At 36.9% G+C, this 26,076-nt stretch overlaps 1 protein-coding gene across 1 annotated transcript in view; it reads right to left on the bottom strand.

Annotated features, from left to right (window-relative positions):
• Positions 1-6,844: 6,844 nt before the first annotated feature.
• Positions 6,845-26,076, bottom strand: part of cyp33 (peptidylprolyl isomerase cyclophilin-33) — a 58,707-nt gene continuing 39,475 nt past the window's right edge. Inside the window, exons 6-7 of the mRNA XM_089098333.1 lie at positions 19,715-19,781; positions 6,845-6,965 (exon numbers count right to left, since the gene is read on the bottom strand). Coding sequence (XP_088954459.1) covers positions 6,897-6,965; positions 19,715-19,781 — 136 coding nt within the window. The 3' untranslated portion in view covers positions 6,845-6,896. The remainder of the gene's footprint in view (positions 6,966-19,714; positions 19,782-26,076) is intronic.

Here is a 26,076-nt window from a genome sequence, read left to right on the forward strand (position 1 = left end):
CCTACCTTAACCGCAGCAGTGTTATTCTCGTACATAGCACTAACCACTTTAATCTATTTGTCTGGTATACCAGACAAGGATGAAACCTTTACTAAGGCTCTTCTATCAACAGAATCGAACGCTTGCTCATAATCTATCAAACTGAGGACCAAAGGTGTTTGAAAACTCAGGCATTTCTCAATTATTAACCTAAAAGTAAAAATTTTGTCGACACATCCTCTACCTTTTCTAAAACCGCACTGTTCTTCTCTTAAAACTTTGTCTACGGCATCTCTCAGTCTGAAAAGTATCATATTACTAAGTAATTTACTACCTAAAGAGACCAGACTAATCCCTCGATAATCACACACTCACTTTTATCACCTTTCTTATAAAGTGGCTTAATTAAGGTTTTCCTAAAATCGTTAGGTACTTCCCCTTTATCAAAAATAATATTTATAGTCTTCAGTAGCTTATTTGTAAACTCAGAGCCACCATAACTAAGAAACTCATTTACCACCCTATCAGCACCTGGAGCCTTATTATTTTTTAGTCCTTTTAGTACTGTCACTAATTCCTCCTCACTAAACAAATCTTCCTTCACGTCCAAGGCATCCAAATTTTTCATTTTCCTTTATATCTCTTCCTTCAAATCTATCTCGGTTAAGCAAATTCTCAAAATGTTCGACCCAGCTCTCTTTAGTTTTTTCCTTATCACTAATTGCGGCCCCATTCCTATCTTCAACTGGCCCAAGTCCACATTGACTACTCCCTCTCAATTTGTTAACATGACAGTACAATATTTTACTATTATGCCGTCTAGCTGCATCTTCCAGATCATCGTTAATTTTATCCATTCCCTCTACTTCACACCTCCTTAGTTCATATTTTAATGTTTTCTTCACTTTCTTTACATTCCTTTTGTTTTCATATGATGTATCCCTAAGATAATTCTTGTACAAGTCCTTTTTATCAAACTTAAAGCTTTTTCACTAATATTCTTAGCTGCAGTTCTAGCTTTCTTCCCTAAGACACCTTCAGCAACTTCACAAATTATTTTTCCAAAATTATTCCAACCATCTTCCACATTATTAAATTTTAAACTCTCAAGTTTAGTATTCACCTGTTCCTGGAAAGTTTCTCTCAAATTCTTATCCTAGAGTCTACCAACATCATAACTTCCCCGGAGGTAGTTACCCTTCCGATATTTCAGCTTTAAATTAACCCTTGACACTACTAGATGGTGATCTTTACTCTTAACATCAATAACGGCACTCCTATATACCCTAGTACCTTGTATTGATCCTGCCAGTCTTTGGTTTACAATAAGATAATCAATAAGGTTTGCTGTATTACCATCATGTGAATATCAAGTTAACTTATGAGCCATTTTATGACCGAACACCGTATTGGTTATAACTAGATTGTTATGCCTACAAAATTGCAAAAGTCTGTAGCCATTGCTGTTTTCTTTTCCTGCACCAAATTCACCTAGGCTAGGTTACTATCTATCCCTATTTCTACTAACCTGGGCGTCGAAATCTCCAAGTAAAAACACCATATTTCTACCTGGGACCTTGTCTATTTGCTTCTGTAACTGTAAGTAAAATTCATCTGAGTCACTAGTATCTCTGTCAGTCGGTTCTATAGGGCCAAATACTGCTATAACTGATACCCTGAAATTTTCAGTCATAAAATGAGTATTTAATATTCTATTATTAATACCTTCCCAGCCTAAACAAGACTTGGCAGCTTGCTTATTCATCATGAGCCCTACTCCCTGTCTATGTACCTAATGCTTCCTGCCTGAGTAAACAAATTCTACATCACCTAATTTCATATTTCCTACCCCTGGGCTATGAGTTTCTGAAACTCCTAATAAATCCAGTTCGAATCGTCTGAATTCATCAGTCAAAATGTCGATACGACAGTCATTTTTTAAAGTCGTAACATTTCAAGTTCCAAATTTCATGTTCTTTAAATGATTGAAATTATTTTCGCCTCAGGAAAAGCAATGATCCCGGATACTAGTGCAGGACCGGGATCTCATATGTTCTCAAGTCTACACCGAAGTGCTTAAGCCGGCTTAGAACCGGACTGCAAGAAGTCCCTGGGACCTTCATGAATGGGGGTTTTGTGCGATCTTGGGCCCATCTTGGTCACAACATGGTTTTCAGCACTTGGTGATGCTCTTCTATCAACAACAGTTGAAATCCTGCACAGACAATCTCAAGCCTATTACCTCCAACTCATTATATATTCATGCCTACAAATATTATGCTACTATCGGGAGGCAGCCCATATTAGATAAATTAGCTAGGAAGAGGTTTTTCAGCCCGAAAACGCCCGTCAAAACACACCAAGCCCAGAAGAATTGTCCATTAATCAGAATCCCGTGCGAATGCTGTGTCGTTTACTAGGCTATAATGTCCTCGAGGGGCGCCACTCCTCAAGGAGGAAGAGAGTTGACCGCAAGGTCCCCCGTCTTGCAGGTAGCTCAAAAAGGTCAAGGCAGCCCTGTGCAGAGGCCGTAGTCCATAGACCTGGATCTTACGCCCTGCCGCAGTTGTCCTCCTATAGAGGATCTTCCCGCGATTGTGTTCTGCGTCACCAAGAAATTTAACCCATTACTGGGAGAAGGTTTGTAACTCCAAGGACTTGTGGACAAACCAGTGGGCCCTTTTGAGTGTACATTTGAGAGGCCTTCTTCCTCCTCCGCCTGTATTTATGACCCCGGGCGAGGTTGCCACAGTTTCTATTATGGACCCCCAGGGACAAGGTCCCCCCTTGGTCCGTGCCTCCTGTGGCGGTACCCTACACATCTGTAGGGCGTTCCCCTATCGCAACCTGGTGGCACGCTGAATTGCCTGGGGGAGGTCAACTAATATCTAGCCTAATTTATTGATTCACTTCAACATTAGCTTGTAAAACTAATGTAAGATTAATGTCTAGCCTAAGATATTGCTTAACTTCAACATTAGCTTGCAAAACTAATGTAAAACCAATATCTAGCATAATTTATTGATTCACTTCATCATTAGCTTGCAAAACTAATGTAAAACCAATATCTAGCCTAATTTAATGATTCACTTCAACATTAGCTTGCAAAACTAATGTAAAACCAATATCTAGCCTAATTTAATGATTCATGCTCACCGACAGTCTCTATGAAACGGCGATCCTCCTATCACCCAACAAAAAATAAATTAAAAATTTTCTAAGTCATCGAGGATCCAACGCTAACAAAACAGCACCCCAAAATTAAAATCCTAAAACAACTAAACTTTATTTAATATCTACCCTTAATAACAAACTTTTCATCTGTCTCCTAAAGGAACCAAGTGTTCATGACCGCCGGATCTCGGCAGGAACCAATTTCAAAACACGCCCCACAGTCAGTCAGACCAAAGCCTGGACGAACCGAGGGAATAGCCGGAATAATCACATCTTCCCAGTTACGAACTGAGTACAAACTTACTTCCCTTACAAATTTAAGTAGTCCAGAAAAACAACATGGGAAATCTTAGTGGAAGTATTGATATGCCAACGAAGACAGAGATATAACATAAATATCTTTAATCTTAAGGAGATCAACAGCAGTGTGTGAAGTTGACTGGGGGACTCTTGTCGCTTTCTCATGAAGATGGTGAACAGAAGCAAGCACAAAAGGAAATGCAGACATCCACACAGACGAACAGTAACATATATAAGAGTAAATGAGAGAGAAATATAAAAGATGGAGGATAGGAAAAGGAAATAGTCACTTTAATTTTCGACTGATTCCAAGTCCACAGGAAATTTCCACTCTTATTACCTGCATATGCCACTAAAACATAAGATATTTTTTTTTGGAGGAATTATTAGATGTTTTCCAGAAACATTGTCTACTGATTATTTTGGACTCGTCTTACCGACCGTATTTCAAACAATATGCTGTACGATAAATGTGGTTCTGTCCCGCTCTCTAGGGCTATAATGAGAGAAATGTTATTTTTTTTGGAGGATTTATTAGATGTTTTCCAGAGGAATGGTCTACTGATTATTTTGGACTCGTCTTAGCGACCGTATTTTAAACAGTATGCTGTACGATAAATGTGGTTCTGTCCCGCTCTCTAGGGCTATAATGAGGTAATTTTTTTTTTTAGGTATTTATTAGATGTTTTCCAGAAGCATTGTATACTGATTATTTTGGACTCGTCTTACCGACAGTATTTCAAACAGTATGCTGTACAACAAATGTGGTTCTGTCCCGCTCTCTAGGGCTATAATGAGAGAATTTTTTTTTTTTTGAGGATTTATTAGATGTTTTACAGAAGCATTGTCGACGGATTATTCTGGACTCGTCTTACCAATCATATTTCAAACAGTATGCTGTACGATAAATGTGGTTCTGTCCCGCTCTCTAGGGCTATAATGAGAGAAATGTTGAGGTGGCTAGGACACCTTCTGCAGATAAAAGATGACAGTTTGCCAAAGATCGCCCTTTCTGGCCAACCTTCTAGAGTCGGACGAAACGTAGGCTGTCCCCGATTCTGGTCAGAGGAGATCCTAAGGAAGAATTTAAGGGGAATTGGAACTTCTTGGGAGGGTGTAAAGAGGGGGGTTTAAATAGGTTGGGATGGAGTGTGCGGAGCTGTGTTGGCCTCGTGTGGCTGGTGCTCAGTGAGTTGTTAGTAATAGTAGATTTAAACCTGCTCAGATGTCTCGGTTTATTTTCATTAATATCAAAAGTAAAATATTCAAAGTCTTTGGTATTAATCAACAGCTGTGTTCTCGCAATTAACGTCAGGTTTTCGGTCAACAAGCTATTGAAATAAAAATGCAGAAAATAGTCCCTTTAGCCTCTTTTACAATGCCACCACCAGAAATCATACATTTGGAGGCTTTTAAGAAGAACGGAAAAAGGGCATTACACCAAATAATACTTTAAAATTATGTTTAACTAAAACAAAGCAAATTACTATTATTTGTTCGAATGCTCGCTTTTTCAAAGGGCTGTAATGAAAAAATGTTTAAACTATTTTTTCATGTTTTGCAAATGAAAGAAGTAAGGGTCCCAAAATATGTGCTTTTCGGCAGGCCATCTGGGAATGAAAAGAAAAATGTATAATCTATATGTAAATGTAAAAAAATGTAAAAAAAGTTAATGGACTAAGGAGGAATCGTTAAAAGGATTTACAGCAAATGGGAATTTCATGGGAAAGCAAAAGGGGAAATATAAACAGACTAAAGCAGAGCAGGAGTGGACATGGCTGTGTTCACCTAAGGTCACTTCATAATTCTATGACTTGTTAATAGTAGTAGTAGCAAAATAGACAAAAATGTCATAATTCCGGGTATTTCTTAATGTTCTTTTGAAGTAAGCTACTCTGTGCTTCCAATACTGTATGTAAGTCAGTGTTCAATCAGCTCATTTCCAAGTACCGTATGATATCTTGTGATAATTTAAACACCAGACAGTACCATTTGATCTCTCTCCATAGGTATTTTTCCATTCTTTACAAAGTGGTCATTACCATGAGGCACGTTAGGCAAATGATGGATAGCGATAATGAGGAGAAAGAAGAGGGAACATTAGGAGATCAACACAGAATTTGGAGAATAATTGGGAGATCAACGTGATAATGAAGAGAAAGAAGAGAGAACATTAGGAGATCAACGCAAAATTTGGAGGACAATTGGGAGATCAACGTGATGATGAGGAGAGAGAAGAGGGAACATTCGGAGACCAACGCAAAATTTGGAGAACAATTGGGAGATCAATGCGATAATGAGGAGAAAGAGAGGGAACATTAGGAGATCAACGCAAAATCTGGAGAACAGTTGGGAGATCAACGCGATAATGAGGAGAAAGAAGAGGGAACATTAGGAGATCAACGCAAAATTTGGAGAACAATTGGAAGATCAACGTGATAATGAGGAGAAAGAAGAGGGAACATTAGGAGATCAATGCAAATTTGGAGAACAATTGGGGAATCAACGCGATAATGAGGAGAAAGAAGAGGGAACATTAGGAGGTCAACGCAAAATTTGGAGAACAATAGGGAGATCAACGCGATAATGAGGAGAAAGAAGAGGGAACATTAGGAGATCAACGCAAAATTTGGAGAACAATTGTGAGATCAACGCGATAATGAGGAGAAAGAAGAGGGCCATTAGGAGATCAACGCAAAATTTGGAGAACAATTGGGAGATCAACGCGATAATGAGGAGAAAGAAGAGGGAACATTAGGAGTTCAACGCAAAATTTGGAGAACAATTGGGAGATCAACGCAATAATGAGGAGAAAGAAGAGGGAACATTGGGAGATCAACGCAAAATTTGTTAGAGTTTACAGGCAAACATTAACAGATGTTCCAGGTTGACTACCCAAGATCAAAAATATCCCCAGGGAAAAAAACATACAAAAAACGGTTTCGAGCGGAGAAAAAAGCGCAATTTATAGCAATCGGTCTCCCTGCATCAATTTAAAATAACTTATTCCCAAGAAAATGTATTCTAAAATATATTCTTCTGTCGATAAAAGCAAGACCTCCGATCAAGTTGACTCTTAAAAAGGGCACAGAACTTCTGATTTCCAATTCAATGAGCCCCCCATCCAAAGTTTATACGACCATCCTTTCTATAAAAACCTGTGAGGGTTAAAAAACGTCTACGAAATACCTAATTGTCACTTTTTGATTAAAATTTTTTTGAGATCAAGACACAAAATTTTCCATGCAACTCCATTTATTCTACATATAATTAATTAAAACTTGATTGCTAATTTTTCTTTTGTTGGAAATGTGCTTCGACTTCTGACCGCTTGACTTTCTACAAGTAAGTTTTAAAAACTAACTGAACAACCTGGTAAAGACAACGAAAGTAAAGGCAAAACATGTTTTTAATAGAAAAGTATTAAAAAATTCTTCAAATGATTAAATGATCTCTCCACAGCTCTGAATCACAGCAGTTTCAGTTGGTTTTCCAGACTTTGTGCCCAATTTCTGAAAAATCAGAAGAAAAATAAGTTTCATTTTTTTGGATTACTACCCTTCCTTTTCCGACCATAGTTAAGAAATGATTGACTTTGTAATCCTTAACTTGGTTCGATAACAAAGGAATGATTCTTAGTAAAATAAGACACGCGTGCCTATTCCTGTTCAGCTAACTAAGATTAACATTAAAATTAACCTTATTAAAATTAAACTAAGATTAAGTAAAAAGTAGGTAAAATTATTTGAAAACTTATGTAAAAATTAAGTAAAATTAAAATCAACCTTAGCAAAATGCAGAAAGTGAGGAATGGTGCGGAATAAGGCTTAAATAAACTTCAACATCAAAATAAAAATAACCGTAAACTCTAAAATTTATATTTATCACTCGTTCAGATGCATAGAGAAATCGATTAGAAAAACCGATGGGAACGATAGGAAAAGTGTTCAAACGATAGGTGCATGATTTTCCCGAAAAGCACAGATAACATGTACTTGTGCGCGTTTTCTGTGGCGAAAAGTTTGGCAAAAAATTTAAAGACATGTCGTCAGATTCAGATAACCCAGGTTTAGAAGCTACATCATCACTTGCTTTTGAACAAAAACTACAGTCCTTACTTATATCGTACAAAACTGGTGGTTCTGAAGAAGAACCACCAAATCTCTAACTTTCGCATGCTTAACAATCGACATACCCGCTCGTTTTTGCTTGACGACAAAGGAAAAACCGATCGGTAGCATAAGGGAACTAAAAAAACTCTTAGCCCTAAAACCGATCGGTGTTACGGAAAAAACCGGTCGGTTTACCCATGATACCGATCGGTTTTTGAGCGTTTCGCCATGCGTATGAGCGGGCTATTAATAATAAATATCTTCATTTTTGCAACTTAAACTTTTTTTTTACTAAAATCGTAAATAGATTGTGTTGTAATATTTTCAATAAAACACTTCTGTTCTTGTATTAGCATAAATCTTCATTAAGGTAAATATCTGAAAAATGAGAAGAAAAAAAAATATATTTCTTTGGATCTCTTTAGGGGCTGAAAAATAAATAAATGGTTTAGATATACCATAACATTTTAATACTGGGATAAGTTGATATGAATAGCGACGAAGACAACATTGCCTTTTCATTATTAACAACAAGTAGAGTAATAGGGAAATAATAGGAAAGACAGTGGAATGCAAGTTTAGATATTTATTTCTACCCTATATCCAAGGGCCATCAAATAAAAAACAAATAAAAAAGAATATAAAAGAACTCACTCTTGATTAAAATTTTATAGACGTTATAGCTGGGCCGTATCCAGGATTTTTGTTCAGGGGGGGGGGGTTTACTAATTTTTTACTCAGTTTTCGACTAATTTTACTGATTTTTACCTAGGTTTTACTAATTTTCGAGTCGGTCAAAAATTTCGAGGGGGGGGGGGGGTTCAAACTGGGTACCCCCCCCCCCCTGGATACGGCCTTGCTGGGTTATAGCACACATTACCATCATTAGCCTAAAATTTGCATTTGATTTTTTTACTTTGATAGGAGTTGATTGATTCAGAGTTCATAGTGTGAAGACCTCTTTTTGGATTTTGACATAAGGATTATAATTTGTATAAACAGATTATTTCGCTGAGTGATAATTCCCTTGGGAACTGTGGATACTTTGGATTTTCATATTAATATTGTTATGATCAGTGACCTATATTGGGGAAGAATAGAATTAAAATAATACCATTGCCCTCGGGGCATGTTTTTGAAATGTCTGAAAAGCTAGTTTCGATTGCGATCTTGAACTTTATGAAAAGAGCAATAAAGACTAGAAATCGGAGTACTGAAATTGTTAAAAAGACAATTGAATTTTTCTAAAAAGACGATATTAATGATGCAAAAACAATCCTATGGGAAGCAGCTAAAATCAGCACAAGAGTGTCTTAAAGTAAACCCGCATGACAACGTGACTGAAATGATTCGAGTCTTTGTGGACTGCGACAAAAAAAATATTGATCTTCCGACGTTTGTCATCGTAGAACCTGCTGAGGTCCCCTATGTTCATGGCGAAGTATCCGCCGTTCTTACTAGACAAATGACCCAGATCTCAAACAAGTTAGATGCCTTTATGAATCGTGAGAATTCAGATATACCCTCCCTGGCCCCAACTATAGATGATCCTGAACTCCCGCTCGTTCAGGTTGCAGTTCGAGTCAAAAACTGATCTAATGATTGCGATAGCAAATCCGCCAGCGACTGGTTTCGAGAAAATTTAGGTTTCAGAGTTTTTATTTCTTCCTCCAAGGTGCTACAAATGTTAAGCCTATGGGCATATTTCTGACGTATGCAAGAAATCTTCTGTTTGTTCAGTTTGTGGTGAAAAAGGACACTCTAGCTCTAAAAATGATCCCTGTTCTAGACTAACACAATATACACTATGTAAGTCTACTAATCATCCCTGCTATAGCTACAAGTGTCCCGTAGCTCAATCTCTGCTAAAACAGATTTCGAAATAATGCTGCGTTCAAATTTGATTCTATCATGGAATATAAACGGAAAAGTTTCTGATAAGATTCGTATTTTGACCCAGTTACTCAAGGAATATGATATTATTTGCCTCCAAGAACATTTTTTGTCAACAGACAAAAGGGAATTGAGTAAAATCTCGTCGGATTGCACAGTGTTTTTCCCTCCGCCAAAAATAGCAGCAGCTTGTGGACGCCCCTCAGGCGGCCTTGCGATTTCGACTCGCTTACGTAAATTGATCGAGGCAGGGGATCATATTCTTGCAGTTTCATATGAACACTTCCATTATGAATATTTACCTACCAACAAACTATCGTAACGAGAAATCCGAGGCAAAGTATATGGGGGATTGCAAGAAACTGTGCAAGCTGATCAAGAAAAACACACGCGCTCGATATTAATAGGTGACTTTAACTTTGATTTGACTGATAAAACACTCCCCAGAAGTCAGCTCCTTTGGAGCTCCACTCCTCCTTCGCATTCATTAGTTGACGAAATCGAATCCTATACCTACGTTGGCCCCAGCTCTTCAACTTCGAACCTCGATCATGTTGTTTCTTCTTTTCCCATCAAACAAGCCGCTGCACTTCGTGAAGGCTACTACTCTGACCACTGACCTATTTGTGTCAAAATTGATCGCAATATTTTAATAGAGACCCTGCATGAGGAAAAGTGGTTATATGTTGAAGAATGAACCCACGCTGATAGTCAGTTATTTATGTCAGAGTATGATATTTTACTCAACAAAATTACAGTCATTTTAATTTGCTTTATTCAGAACATAGGTCATATATTAGTGATAACGAGATCAAAATACAGCTTACGAGTTATCTTGCAGAAATCAACCACGCGATTCGATGCGCAAACAAGTGGGCAGTCCCATCTAGACGTGTGCACAAAAAGACGGAAGTCATCAACTGGTCTAAAAATCCAAGTCTTGTTGTAGCTTGTAATTCAGCTAAATTGTGGCTCCGAATCTGGAACGAATCCGATAAACCACGCTCCGGTATAATAAACGAATTGCGTCTGAAGACAAAAAGAAAGTTCACAAGAGCGCTTAAAGACCACAAAATAATGTTGATTCAAAAAAATGTTGATGAGATAGCTAGTGATCGTTCACTTTTGTGGAAAAGTTTTAAACGCAGTGACCGGACTTCTGTCGGTTGTATTCCAGAAAAAAGCTGGATTGATTATTAAAAAAGTGAGTTTCCGTTTCCTGACCTTGTTGCAGAAAGTAAATATGTAAAAGAACTTGACTGTATGCTTGCTAATTCTATTCGTTCCGCTTTTATAGTGACGCCGTCTGATATTAAGCTTACTCAAAAACAAATTAAGAAAAAATCTTCTGCCAGTGTTGATTTAATATCTGCTAAACATTTTGAAGAGTATATTAGTCTTTTGTTGCAGCATCTTTCATTACTTTGTCTATCTCTTCTGGTATAGTACGTCAACAGTTTTGTATTGGCCAGATTACGCCTATACCGAAAAAAGGGAAAAACGATCTCGATGATTGTCGATCATATCGGCCTATAACCGTCTCAAGCACCACTTTTAAAATATTTGAGTCTGTTATTCTTAAAGATATTTCCCGAAAGTGTTCTGTACCTGCACATCAGTTCGGTTTTCAGACCGAACAGACTTAGACTTAGAGTTTCAGACTTAGTCCTGAGCATGCTCTTTTTTCCCTTTTTACGGTTCTTGTAGATGTGGAAGGTTCCGGGGATTTCATTTTTCTATGTGCACTGGACATTGCCAGAGCATTTGATTCGTGTATTTTTGCCCAGATTTTGGTAGAAGCTCTAAAGAGAAGGGTTGACTTCTCAGTTATAAGGTGTCTTCGATACATGTATAAACATCTTCGTGCCAAAGTGAAACGCGGTTCAGAGCTTTTTAATGTGCTAAAGGGCGTTAGACAAGGAGGTCTCACTTCCCCCGCGCTTTTTAATAATTCAGTCATTCCAGCTCAAAGCTTTATTGAGTCCACCTGTATTTACGGGGGTTTAGACGTCTCTTTACTTACCTATGCTGATGATATCCTAAATCTGATTCGCACCTCTGGGTGTGAGATCACCTTCTCGATGTTAAAGCCAGAATATCGGCAGATTGGCTTAACTTTTATGAACGATGAAACTGCAACTAATTATTTTAATCTCCAAGTACAGTCTTATAAATCGCTCCTGCTTACTAAGTTTTTTACATCCCTCCGTAAAAGTCTTATTTATATCGGAATGCCAATTATGAATTAAATAAAATAAACTATCAAAAATGCCATTTAAAATATTAAAAAAAAGACAAGGTTAGCTTATGCGTCACTTGTCTCTAAAGTTACACACCTTAGTCGTTTCCATCTTTCTAAATTTTATAATAGTCTAACTGTGCCTCATCTTCTTGCTCTGTATCCTATTTGGCAATTTTTTCCTGCTTCAAAAAAAAACAAAACAACTTGTTCATCGGATTTATTTTAAATTTGCTAAATTTATTTTACATATGCCCCCTTGGACTAGTAACTCTTTTTTGTCCCAAAAATTCAAGCTCATTTTCCCTTCGACAATTATTGATAAAAGAGTAAAAGATTTTAAATCTTCCGCCAGTAAACTAAATCATGATTGGTCCTCTTTATTCTTATGAGTTTTTTTTAATGTATTTTGATTTATTTTTTATCTTGTGATTATGATATATGATTTGTGATTATGTCTATGATTATTATGATTGTAAAAACTACTTATTTTTGTTCAGTGTATAAGTTTTCTTGTCTTTTTTCGTTTGTTTCTCTTATGTACTCTGTCATTTAGGGGACTTGCGCCCTTTTTTGTTTTGACAGGTTATAAATAAATTGAAAAATATATTACATGGCTAGTCTAAAATTTGAATTATTTTTGAATTTTATAAAAATTGATTCATTTGAGGCAAATATCATCATTACTAGCCTATAATGTGAATTGATTTCTTAAATTTTAATTTAGATTTGAGCGATGCTAAAACATATATTACCATCACTAGCCTATCAAAAATTACGAGCCTGAGAAAATTTGCCTTATTTTCGAAAAAAGAAGGAAACACCCCCTAAAAGTAATATAATCTTAATGAAAATCACACCATCAGATTCAAGCTATCAGAGGACCCTACTGTAGAGGTTTCAAGCTCCTAAATGCAAAAATGTGTAATTTTGTATTTTTTGCCAGAAGAAATATCATGGATATGTGTTTATTTGTTTTTTTATTCTTTAAAGCTTCTTTTTTCATTTGTTTTTCTGAGGACGGCACTTGGATATAGGGTCAAAATATCCATTTAAAAATGCATTCCACTGTCTTATAAATTTCCCTATTGTTCTAATTGGTGTTTATGAAGTTGATAGCACAATAAAAAGGTACATAAAGCACAAAACTGCAAGTTGATAGCACAATTCATGTTTATGAAGTTGATAGCACAATAAAAAGGTACATAAAGCACAAAACTGCAAAGGTTGATTCAGCAGTAAATGGGTATATGAAATCCGGTGGAAACCGATTTAAATCTGTCTATTATCAGTTACTAGTAAGGTTTATAATAACAGTTCTAATATATTTTTAGATTTACTATGTTTTTAGATGTAATCGGTCCTCCGACCGATTACAGTTGACTCAGAAAACCTTGACACTGCCAAAAGTTCCTTGAAATGGGTCAAAGTTTCGGCAGATCGAAACTGTCACTTCTTACTTCTGCTTAGAGGTCTAATGAGACTTAGGTCCATGGATTGGTAACATAAATAAAGCATTAAACCCCGCGTCTGTTTTGTCTAGCAAGGACCACAAGGATACAGGTAGTATAGTCTATAGTTAGATGGGCTAGAATCACATTAAGATAGAAGTTGACAAATATACGAGTTGACAATATAACAAAACTCCAACAAAATATAAGGCCGCTAAGATAGATTCTGTACTAAATGAGCATCTAAAATACGGTTCGATGTAAAAGAGCCACTGTATACTAGGGAAAGTTGATAGTACCATAAAAAAGCAAATAAAGTCCAAAGCCACCAGGGTAGATTCATAATTCAAATCATAATCCTGATGCATTTATTATTTCCAATTTATTGAGTTAAGTTGATTATACAAATGGAAGTAAATTTAGTTTTTAGATAATTCATCTTTCCTCCCAGTGCGATGGCATCACTACATTAAAGTAGACAAGAACGTACCAGGCAAGAACATACTGAATTCTTGATAAGGTGACCCGAGAGGACCTCCAGGACGCGAGCGGGATAGTCAGATGTGCCAGAGCCCCTTCTAGACAGAAATCGATAAATACAAAGTTGACAATATATAATTTCGGGTATAATATATATAAATATAAGGCTCTGGATATAATTTCCAGACCCTTCAACTACGTTCCACAAAATGGCTATATCAAAATGTTGATCGGAAGTATTTAGGGAAATGATGAGCGTGGGGGGGGGGAGGGCGTCAATTCCCAATTGAATGAGCCCTTTTTGAAGTTCCTACAACGCTTTCTATAAAAACCTTATATGCCCCCCGGGCATAACTTACAACATTTGCCCTGGGGGTTCAATAGAATATATAGGAGATCAATGAAATCTGCGCTAAACGAATGAACTTGCATATAATCTATTATTAAAGCTTTTGACAGAAATGCGACTACAGCTTCTTTTGTAATAAGATATTTTGCTCCCTGTGTATGGGATATAATCCCAGTTGCAGTACGAAATGCAAGTCATCTGATATCATTCAAGGCTCCCTAACATTTTGCTCCCTGTATATGGGATATAATCCCAGTTGCACTACGAAATGCAAGTCATCTGACATCATTCAAGGCTCCCTAACATTTTGCTCCCTGTATATGCGATAATCCCAGTTGCAGTACGAAATGCAAGTCATCTGACATCATTCAAGGCTCCCTAACATTTTGCTCCCTGTTTATGGGATATAATCCCAGTTGCACTACGAAATGCAAGTCATCTGACATCATTCAAGGCTCCCTAACATTTTGCTCCCTGTATATGGGATAATCCCAGTTGCAGTACGAAATGCAAGTCATCTGACATCATTCAAGGCTCCCTAACATTTTGCTCCCTGTATATGGGATAATCCCAGTTGCAGTACGAAATGCAAGTCATCTGACATCATTCAAGGCTCCCTGACATTTTGCTCCCTGTATATGGGATATAATCCCAGTTGCAGTAAGAAATGCTAGTCATCTGACATCATTCAAGGCTCCCTAACATATTGCTCCTTGTATTTGGGATAATCGCAGATGCACAACGAAATGCAAGTCATCTGACATCATTCAAGGCTCCCTAACATATTGCTCCCTGTATATGGGATATAATCCCAGTTGCAGTATTAAATGCTAGTCATCTGACATCATTCAAGGCTCCCTAACATTTTGCTCCCTGTATATGGGATAATCCCAGTTGCAGTACGAAATGCAAGTCATCTGACATCATTCAAGGCTCCCTGACATATTGCTCCCTGTATATGGGATATAATCCCAGTTGCACTACGAAATGCTAGTCATCTGACATCATTCAAGGCTCCCTAACATTTTGCTCCCTGTATATGGGATAATCCCAGTTGCAGTACGAAATGCAAGTCATCTGACATCATTCAAGGCTCCCTGACATTTTGCTCCCTGTATATGGGATATAATCCCAGTTGCACTAAGAAATGCTAGTCATCTGACATCATTCAAGGCTCCCTTACATTTTGCTCCCTGTATTTGGGATAATCCCAGTTGCAGTACGAAATGCAAGTCATCTGACATCATTCAAGGCTCCCTGACATTTTGCTCCCTGTATATGGGATATAATCCCAGTTGCAGTATGAAATGCTAGTCATCTGACATCATTCAAGGCTCCCTAACATTTTGCTCCTTGTATATGGGATAATCCCAGTTGCAGTACGAAATGCAAGTCATCTGACATCATTCAAGGCTCCCTAACATTTTGCTCCCTGTATATGGGATATAATCCCCCAAAAATTGTTTTTTCTCCAATATTGAGACCCCTCCCTCCCCAAAGATAAACACTATGAATCCACTCCACGTTGGCGTCAGCTTTGTTTGCCTATCTGATTTACACCCTTCGTGGCCTTTATTGTCTGTCCTTTGATTCAAAGTATAAAAAGTGATTCATAAAGTGGCTGTGATAGTTAAAAGGGCGACGTATGCCATTTTGGTCGAAAATGACTTATGTATCTGCGATGAATAGCCTAAGAACGACGAGCCGAATGGTGCAGCCAAAATTGTCCTACCTTATACCATTATGAAGATGAAAATAGACATACGCCACTAAGTGAGGCATCATTTTTTTTTTTAACAACTCTTGTGGTAATTCAGAATGACAGAAGAGGATTATCTTATGGAGCTAGAACATAGCGACCTTGAATTTGTCTCCTTTTTTTGTCAAGAAAAAAGGAGACATACGCCATTAAATAGAATAATTTTGAATTCGCTCAGAGTACTGAAATTTAATTTATAACGCTGAAAACAGCACAAAAAATTGATTTAGAAATGTTCCCTTTACCCCATGAGCCTCATCCTTCAGAGCGACCACAGCCCGTTTTCCCGTTTCCGTTTCCGACTCTCTTGAAAAGTTACAAAAATGGCATTCATTACACTATTAATTACCACAGTCTATACGGACTTCACTATAACTATACGGAATTCCAGATAAGCAGTCTAAGCCATCTATGTGATAATAACAAATCATCAGTAAAGCAGATAACAAACTTAGCATATGGTTCTGTACAGTCTTGTCTGAAACATGGTTATGTCCTTTCCTTTTCACTTGAATTACTCTAACGTATTATATAGAGTGTAAAACCATACAGAAGCCAAGAGAACCATTTTGATACCTTTGACGCATGATAAAGCATGAAAAATGGTACTTGTATGATATACGCCCTACCTAATGTTGTTCATTCATTGATACATTATAGAACCGCTTTTTTTCGTTAGTTTCTTACATCTTAGCGTGCGACAAGAGAAAGAGAAAGGACAGGATAGATAGAAAATACATAATTTGGACTATGTATTTGCACATTAGGGGCGTGGATGGGGGTAAAGTATTTGGACAGTATGAAGTTAGAAAACAAGTCTTACTACATAATATGCAGAATAATTGTACCTAACACATCAGGCATGCAGACCCGCTATACTTTCTGCCCCCCCCCCCCTAATATGCAAACATATAGCCCAAATTTGTTTCTAAAGTACTATATTTTTATCTTACTTTGGTATTTTTTATTAAGATTGAGTGTTAGAGAAACATATTAGAAGAACATTAGGTATATCACACAAGTATCAAAAAAATAATAAAAGAAGAATAAAAATTAAATAGCCGAAAAAATTATTCTTTTATTATTATTTTCTACTTTGTCGTACGTTACGTATAGCCAGTGTGGTTTTATAATGTATTTGATACCATTGCTTTTGACCCTTCAAGCTTCTGTCATCCCATTCATACCCTGTCTCCTTCTTTAGTTCTTTCTCTGTCCTGAATAGCTTCTCTACTTATTATTTGGTTATTCTACTAAATTTTGTGCTAGATTTCTTCCATGACTTATACCTTTTTTACGGTTATAGCCTGAATTTTCTATTTCAAAAGAAGACATGACTATTTACATTCTAGTGACATTGACTCTAGTGGCATTAACTCTAGATTTGTACATTCTAGTGGCATTACATAAAGAAAGAAAAACGAGCAAAAATGGGGTTTTTATAGGCCAAATGAAGATACTGAAAAAACAAAGCGAATATTTCGAGAGGACAAACACCTCTTTTCTTCAGCGCGAAACGAAACGATGTATCAATAAAAGCCAAAAATTAAAAGAGTTAAAACCAAATACCTAACATCCATAAAAACGAGCTATTCCCCAATATCCGCGATTTGCACAAAATCCAAAAAAATTAACTGCCATCGACGGATACTAGCGAACAACTGACAAAGACAAGGAAACAATTCATTCACTCGAAAAAAAAAGAACCAGCAATTCAATAAGTTGGAGAATCATGTCATTTGATTTCGGATTTTAATTAATGCATTTCTTACAGACACCTTTTGAGACCTAGGGGTTTGATTACATGTTTGATTAGATGACTTGGAAAGTTGTTCAAGATTTATTTCAGGGATTACTAAAGTATCGGCTTTTCTTATGAGAAAACCAAAATATTACTCGTTTATTCTTAAATAACCCGAATCTATGTTTGAAGCTAGACCTAAATGTCGGCATTTATAAATTTCAGAAGCTTCTCTGTAGTGCTGGACAATACCTTTGTCATGCGAAATAAGACTAGCTTGATTAAACAAAATAGTATGGTCTGGTTTTTCAAAAATGTGCTCTGCAAGGGCAGAGTCAAAATTTTCTGTTTTTTTCCGCTTTTTAAGTGTATTATTAATTGAACTAGAGTGCTGAGTTAATCTATCCATGAGTCGCTGATCAGCACTTCCGATATACCTAAGACCACACGAACAAGGAATTCTGTGGACACCGGAGTTTTCACCTATCGGGATAGGGTCTTTACCTTGACAAATTTGGGACCTGATAGTTTTTCTGAGTCTATAATAAGTGTAAATGTTATTTTTCCTTAGATTTTTTGAAATGTGGTCTGAAATCCTTTTAACGTATGGGAGACCAAGATAAACTGAATTTTCCCTTTGATTTGTGTTTTTTGTGGAACTACTGATAATCTTTTTATGCGTTTTGCAATTGCAGAATTTATTAGACTAATTGGATAACCATTCCCAAATAAAATATCTCTAAGGTGGTTGAGCTCTAAATCCAAGAAACGTGTTGAACAAACTTTCAATGCTCTATCAACTAGAGAAGTGACAACTCCTCTTTTCACAGCAGGAAAATGATTAAAGGAATAACTTAAGTAACGGCCATTATGTGTGGGTTTTATATAGACACTAAACTCAAAGCCTGAATCATTTTAGTGCACCAGAATATCTAAGAAAGGACGACGCCTCTGCTTATCGTATTACTCAGTAAATTTCAGTTTTGAATCCAAGGATTTGACTAAGTGAACAATAGAACCCAGAGACTCGTCACCATGCTCCCATAATGACCGTTACTTAAGTTATTCCTCTAATCATTCTCCTGCTGTGAAAAGAGGAGTTGTCACTTCTCTAGTTGATAGAGCATTGAAAGTTTGTTCAACACGTTTCTTGGATTTAGAGCTCAACCACCTTAGAGATATTTTATTTGGGAATGGTTATCCAATTAGTTTAATAAATTCTGTGATTGCGAAACGCATTAAAAGATTATCAGATAATTAAACAGAAAACACAAATCAAAGGGAAAATTCAGTTTATCTTGGTCTCCAATACGTTAAAGGGATTTCAGACCACATTTCAAAAAATCTAAGAAAAAAGAAAACTTAGGCTTATTCAAGACTCAGAAAAAATATAAGGTCCAAAATTTATCAAGGTACAGACCTTATTCTGATAGTTGAAAATTCTAGTATCTACGTAAATCCTTGTTTTCGTGGTCTTTGGTCCATTGTAAATACTGATCAGCGACCCACGAATAGATGAACTCAGCACTCTAGTTCAATTAATAATACACTCAAGAAGCGTAAAAAAACAGAAAATTTTGACTCTGCCGTTGCAGAGCACAGTTTTGAAAAACCAGACTATACTATTTTGTTTAATCAAGCTAGTCTTATTTCGCATGATAAAGGTATTGTCCAGCACTACAAAGAAGCTGTTGAAATTTATAAAGACCAACATTTAGATGTTGATTTAAACAGAGATTCCGCTGAATTCAGAATAAACGAGTCATATTTCGGTTTTCTCAAAAGAGAAGCCAATACTTTAGTAATCCCTGAAATAAACCTTGAACCACTTTCCCAGTCATCTAATCAAACACGTGAAACGAATAACTCGCTTTTATGGTTGTTAGGTAGTTGGTTTTAATTCTTTTAATTTTTGGCTTTTATTGATACATCGTTTCGTTTCGCGCTGAAGAAGAGAGGCGTTTGTCCTCTCGAAATATTCGCTTTGTTGTTTCAGTATCTTCATTTGGCCTATAAAAACCCCATTTTTGCTCGTTTTTCTTTCTTTATTTGATGTCAGGCCAATGTGGTTTAAGAAATTATTTTCTAGTGGCATTCATGACTAGTGACATTCGTTTTTTTCTTATGCTATAAATCGATAAAAGAAAACAATTATAGAAGATTATACTAATAATAAGTTAACCTTAGAATCATTAAACGGGTTATTATTATCTAGGTTGAAATTAATATAGACTTACCTCTAATTTCCTAACAACGTCCATACCCCCTGTGACATTTCCAAATACTACGTGTTTCTTGTCTAACCTACAATGAATAAGAAAAAAATATAGAAGTAAGAAAATTGAAATCATAAATCAAAAGAACAGCAGTGCCATCTAGCTTATACTGCCTGACATTTGTTTTACGAAGGGATTGACAAGCAAGAGTACAATGGGTGTCTGAAATTAAGACAGATGATATTTCTTAAATACAATAAAGATAATAAATAGGGGAGAGCAAGGAAATTGGACAGGAATCGCACTTCGAGTTTGATTTATTTTTCACGGAAGAAAAATCTAACCGATGTGGCAGCTGCAACTGCAACTGCAAAAAAAAAAAAAAAAAATCCTCCAATAAAATTCTCCTCCATCTAATTTGGACCTGACATCTTCATGAAATTGAAACAGATTTTAATCTACCTGAAGAATAAATCTAAAGAAGAAACTCGTTTCTCTAAACAGTTAATTAAAAAAAAAAAAGTTTTTCTCAACTGAAAGTAAAGAGCAACATCAAAACTTAAAACAAAGAGAAATTATTACGTATGTGAGGGGAGTTGCCCATCCTCAGGACCTCGTTCTTTATGATAAAGTTTTTTTTTAAAGGACTTTAAAAAAAAAACCTAATTATCATAGGCAGCGCAAAAACGTTGCCTAAGTAAAGAGCGATGTGGGCACAATGTATTATTTATTTATTTTTGTTGTTTTTTTTTGTTTAGACCAGGGCACTTCGTATCGAAGGAGTTGTCGTAGAAACTTCCGAAAGGGCTGATTCGATTGGAAATTGAGAGGGCTAGTACCCTTTTTAATAGTCGAAAGTTATTGGAGGGCAACTAACACCCCTTCTACGCCCACCATTTCTGCAAACCCATTCAATCAAAATTTCGAGATAGCCATTTTGTTCAACATAGTTGAAAAGTCCAGAAATTATGTCCTTGAGGATGAAAATTCCCCCCCCCCAAGCCCTCAGGGAAAAGGTTGTAATTTATGCCCTGGGGGCATTTAAGATTTATATAGAAAGCGTGATCATATAAACTACGGAAGGGATTCATTAAATTGCTAATCAGAAGTTTTAGTGCCCTTTTTGAGATTCAGAGTGATGGGAGGGTGGATACCCCCCCCCCCCCCACACACCTCATATTTTCCCAAAATGCATCTGATAGAAATTTCGGACAGCCATTTGTTGTCGTAAAAACTTCAAAAAGAGCTCATTCGATTAAAAACTGAAAGGGCTAGTGCCCTTTTTAATAGTCAAAAGTGATTGGAGGGCAACTAACCCTCCTCCCACGCCCATTATTTCCCCAAACACATCCAATCAAAATTTTGAGATAGCCATTTGTTCAACGTAATTGAAGGGGCCAGAAATTATGTCTTTGAGGATGACGATCCCCCCCACATCCCTCAGGGCAAAAGTGCCCTGACAACACAGCCCTGCGGACAACACAGCCCTGTGAGCATTTAAGATTTATATAGAAAACGTGATCCTATAAACTACGAAGGGGGCTCACTTGATTGGAAATAAGATGTTCTACTGCCCTTTATAAGATTCAGTGTTATCAGAGGGTGGATAAACCCCCCCCCCACCTCGTATTTTCCTAAAAGACACCTGATAAAAGTTCGGAGATGGCCATGTGTTGTCGCAAAAATATCAAAAAGAATTCTATTAAATGGAAACTGTTAGTGCCATCCTTCTTTTCAATAGTCGAAAGTGATTGGAGGGCAACTGACTCCCCTCCCAGGCCCACCATTTCCCCAAACCCATCCAATCAAAATTTTTAGATAACCATTTTGTTCAACGTTATTGAAAGGTCCGGAAATTACGTCTTTGAGAATGAACCCCCCCCCCCCCCCACCCAGAGCCATCAGGGTTGTAAGTTATACCCTGGGGGCATATAAGGCATATATAGAAAGGGTGATCGGAGAAACTTCAGAGGGTGGATACCCCCCACACCTCGTATTTTCCCGAAATGCATCTGACAGACTTTGACATGGCCATTTGTTGTAGAACAAACTTCGAAAACAGCTCATTCAATTGGAAATTGAAAGTACCAGTGACCTTTTTAATTGTCGAAACTGATTGGAGGGCAACTAACCCCCTCCCACGCTCACCATTTCCCCAAACAAATCCAATAAAATCTTTGAGATAACCATTTTATTCTACGTAATTCAAAGGTCCGGAAATTATGTCATTGAGGATGGCAACCCCCCTCCCCCACAGCCCCCAGGGCGAGAGTTGTAAGTTATTCCCTGGGGGTATATAAAGTATATATAGAAAGTGTGATCGTATAAACTTCGGAGGGGGCTCATTGTATTGGTAATCAGAAGTTCTAGGGCATTTTTTAAGACTCAGCGTGATCAAAGGGTGGATACCCCCCCCCCACACCTTGTATTTTCCCTACATGCATGTGATAGGAGTTTTGAAATGGCCATTTGTTGTCGTAGAAACTTCGAAAACAGCTCATTCGATTGGAAATTGAAAGAACCAGGGCCCTTTTTTAATAGTCGAAAGTGGTTGGAGGGCATCTAGCCCCCTCCCTCGCCCATCATTTCCCGAAACAAATGCAATCAAAATTTCGAGGTAGCCATTTTGCTTAATGTAATTGAAAAGATTGGAAATTATGTCTTTGAGGATGACAACCCCTCCTACTGCCCCCAGAACAAGGTAAGTTACGCCCTGAGGGCATATAAGGTATATATAGAAAGGGTTATCGTATAAACTTCGGAGGGGGCTCGTTGGATTGGTAATCAGAAGTTCTAGTGTCCTTTTTAAGAATAAGAGTGACCGGAGTGTGAATAACCCCCACCCCTCCAAACCTCGTATATTCTCGTAATGCATCTGATAGAAATTTTGAGGCCATTTGTTGTCGTAGAAACTTCAAATAAGGCTCATTCGATTGGAAATTGAAAGGGTTAGTGCCCTTTTTATTATTCAAAAATGATTGGAGGGCACGCCCATCAATCCCAAAAACTCATCTAATCACAATTTTGAGATAGGCATTTTGTTCAGTATAGTTGAAAGGTCTGGGAATTATGTGTCTGACAACCCCCAATTCTTCTTAAGACAAGAAAATAATTTGCAATTTACTAAAAAAAGAAAAAAAATACCTGTAAATTGCCAGTTTAGTATACATACATATATATATTTTTTAAAGTTTTAGTAATTTGTAATTTATTAAAGTTAAAAAAGTTAAAATATTTTAAACGTATTTTGTCTATTCAAAGTCATACCATAAATAACCGAGTCAAACTCAAAAAGAGCAAAAATTAACATGAGTAGGGCTGACAACCCCCATGCCAACATAGTTTGCACTTAACTCAAAACGAAATATATTTAAAATGTTTTCACTTTGTTTAAAATGTTTTTACTAGACATATGAAGGAAGAAGTTCTCCCCCTTGCCCTCCAGTTACATTGCGAGTGTCTGGTTCCCTTTTTAGAGTAACAAGAGATTGGAGGGCAAGCAGCCCTTCTCTCAAGCCCACTCATTTTCCAAACACATCCTGTCAAAATTTTGAAACAGCCATTTTGTTCAGCATAGTAGAGCGGTCCAGCAACTATGTCTATGGGGATATTGGCCCATTAGGCAATTGGCCCATTATGCCTTAAAACTAAATCAAAAGGCATTTTGTTAAATGGTTGCCAATAAGACTCCTTGGCAATATATTGAGAATGACTGGGAGTATTAAGTTGACACTTTTGGGGATACTAGCCTACTATTACTACTTCTGACCTTACAATTTAAATAAATAAAATGAGTGTATGTCTATCCAGTCTATCAAAGAGCCTTGATAGAATCTCGTGGGAATGATATTAAGTTTTATTTTTCAGGTCAACTTTAGATGCTATAAAATTAAATTCAGAAAATACAGTTTGTGTAAGGATTAAAAATTGTTGAAAAAGTTTCTCCAACATACAAATATCAACCCATACTATGGATTCTTATAGATGAAAACTGAAAAGATAGAAAATATTTTTTTTCCATGAAAAAGATAATGTCAATAAAAAACGAACAGAAAATAATTTAAAAAACTTCTTCCACAAGACGAGTTTTTCAAAGAAAAGAAAAGAGCTCCATTAAGCCAAGAATGAGCAAAAATAAAGTCAAACAATTTTCGAAGGGTAAAACAGTAGTATGCGTCGTCTGGATTCTGTACCCTATATAGCAATTTCAACGTTATTCTATAGAAGCTCTACACCTTTTCAAAGAGATTCAGAGCGATAGACATTTGCAAAAAAGGGGTAATTAGTGATTGGATAATTTTTTAACGTGAAATCTCTGAATAACATATTTTTGGAGCATGTACTTGACGATGGATAAAAGGGTTAAGGTGATTAGCAATTGCGAGCAAGGATCCCTCCACTGGTTCCTGGCAGTAGGCTACGCACATCAAATTGCTATACTGTGGGTTAGGTAACATGATTAAACACGGTTTTACAATCGGAATTCATTGATTAACATTTGCAAAAAAGGGGTAATTAGTTATTGGATAATTTTTTAACGTGAAAGGTCAATTTTGGAGGGTCCTTTGCTATTTGGGATTACATTATATGTAAAATGATATCTCATTTGCATTAAGCTAACTCAATTTGCGAAAAGGTATTCCATTTGCACAACTCTGCTCTGATTGAATTGTCGCCGACAATGGGTCGAAAATTACATGTAATCACTGCTAAGCTTTTTGTTATTGCTAGGGGATTACCCAATTCACTTCTTAATGTTAACTGACAGAGTTCCAAACACGAACATTCTGAAAAGCAGACAGGTTTTTTTTTGTTATTAAAAAACTGGATACTATATTCATAATTATTTTATTGTCATTTCAAAAGTTGTATTGAGATTCACAAATTGGACACTATGAAAGATCTTAATTTATGTTTTGAATAATAGGAGTGTTAATGATTTTAATTAGTTTTTATACAATATGAAGGTGGAGAAAAAAAAGGATTAAACTGATTAGCAGTTAAGGTAACCCGGAAGGAGTTGTTAACTCAGGTAATTTGTTATAGATTTGAAACAACATCAGTCTATGAAAATGGCTAACGACGGTAGAATGACGTGACTTGACCTAGCTTTACCTTTCCGATGTGGTCTGTATAATACACAAGTGATGGTTGATAAGTATTGTCAATTTAAAATAGGATCTAACGTTCCCTACGTTCCCCCATTTCTGAGGGCAGGGGAGGGGAGGGGTCAATTTTGGAGGGAAAACCAAAAATACTCAGAATCGAAAATTAATGAGATCTGCCTCAAGGGGAAGGCTCAGAGGCCCTTCGTTCCCCCATTTCTGAGGGCAGGGGTGGGGGTGGTCAATTTTGGAGGTAAAACCAAAAATACTCAGAATCAAAAAATAAACGATATCTGCCTCAAGGGGACGGCTCAGCGCCCCTTCGTTCTCACATTTCTGCGGGCTGGGGTGGGGGCGGGGGATTCAATTTTAGAGGGAAAACCAAAAATACTCAGAATCGAAAATAAACGCGATCTGTCTCATGGGCAAGGCTCAGAGGTCCTTCGTTCCTCCATTTCTGAGGGGCAGGAGAGGGAGGGGTCAATTTTGGAGGGAAAACCAAAAATACTCAGAATCGAAAATAAACGGGACTCTGCTTCAAGGGGATGGCTCAGAGGCCCTTCGTTCCTCCATTTCTGAATGCAGGAGAGGGGGGGGGGTTTAATTTTGGAGGGAAAACCAAAAAGGCTAAGAATCTAAAATAAACGGGATCTACCTCAAGGGGAAGGCCTGAGCGGATGTTTGAAAGTCGAAGAATTTGTCTTTGTTGGTTTGAATGTCTAAAGTGCCGGTCTTTCTCTGTTTACATGTCTGATTCTTTTTGTTTACATGTCCGGGTTGGTGTTTGAAGTCCATGTTGGGTTTTCAGGCCTATGTTTTTTAGATTTTTGTGGGTGTTTGGTTCCCGGGGTTTATTATTTGAGAAGTTAAGTTTAGTGTTTCGTGATTTGACGTGTCTGAAATCATGAATTAGATTGGTTAATTAGCTGTTTGAGTTTTCATACCTAGTTTTTTAGATATTCGTTGGTGTTATGTTCTTGGGATTTATTATTTGAGAAGTTAAATTTAGTATTTAATGGTTTGACTTGCCTGAAATCATGAATTAGAATATTTAATTGGCTGTTTGGGGATTTTCAGACCTAGGTTTTTTAGATTTTCGTGTGTGTTTGACTCCTGGTGTTTATTATTTGAGAACTTAACTTTAGTATTTTGTGGTTTTACGTGCCTGAAATCATTAATTAGAATAGTTAATTAGCTGTTTGGGTTTTAAGACATAGTTTTTTATATTTCCGTGGGACTTTAGTTCCTGGAATTTATTATTTTAGAAGTTAACTTTAT

The sequence above is a fragment of the Artemia sp. Qi Xiang Cuo genome, chromosome 12 (assembly GCF_049724085.1).
Source record: "Artemia sp. Qi Xiang Cuo chromosome 12, ASM4972408v1, whole genome shotgun sequence".
Lineage (NCBI taxonomy): Eukaryota > Metazoa > Arthropoda > Branchiopoda > Anostraca > Artemiidae > Artemia > Artemia sp. Qi Xiang Cuo.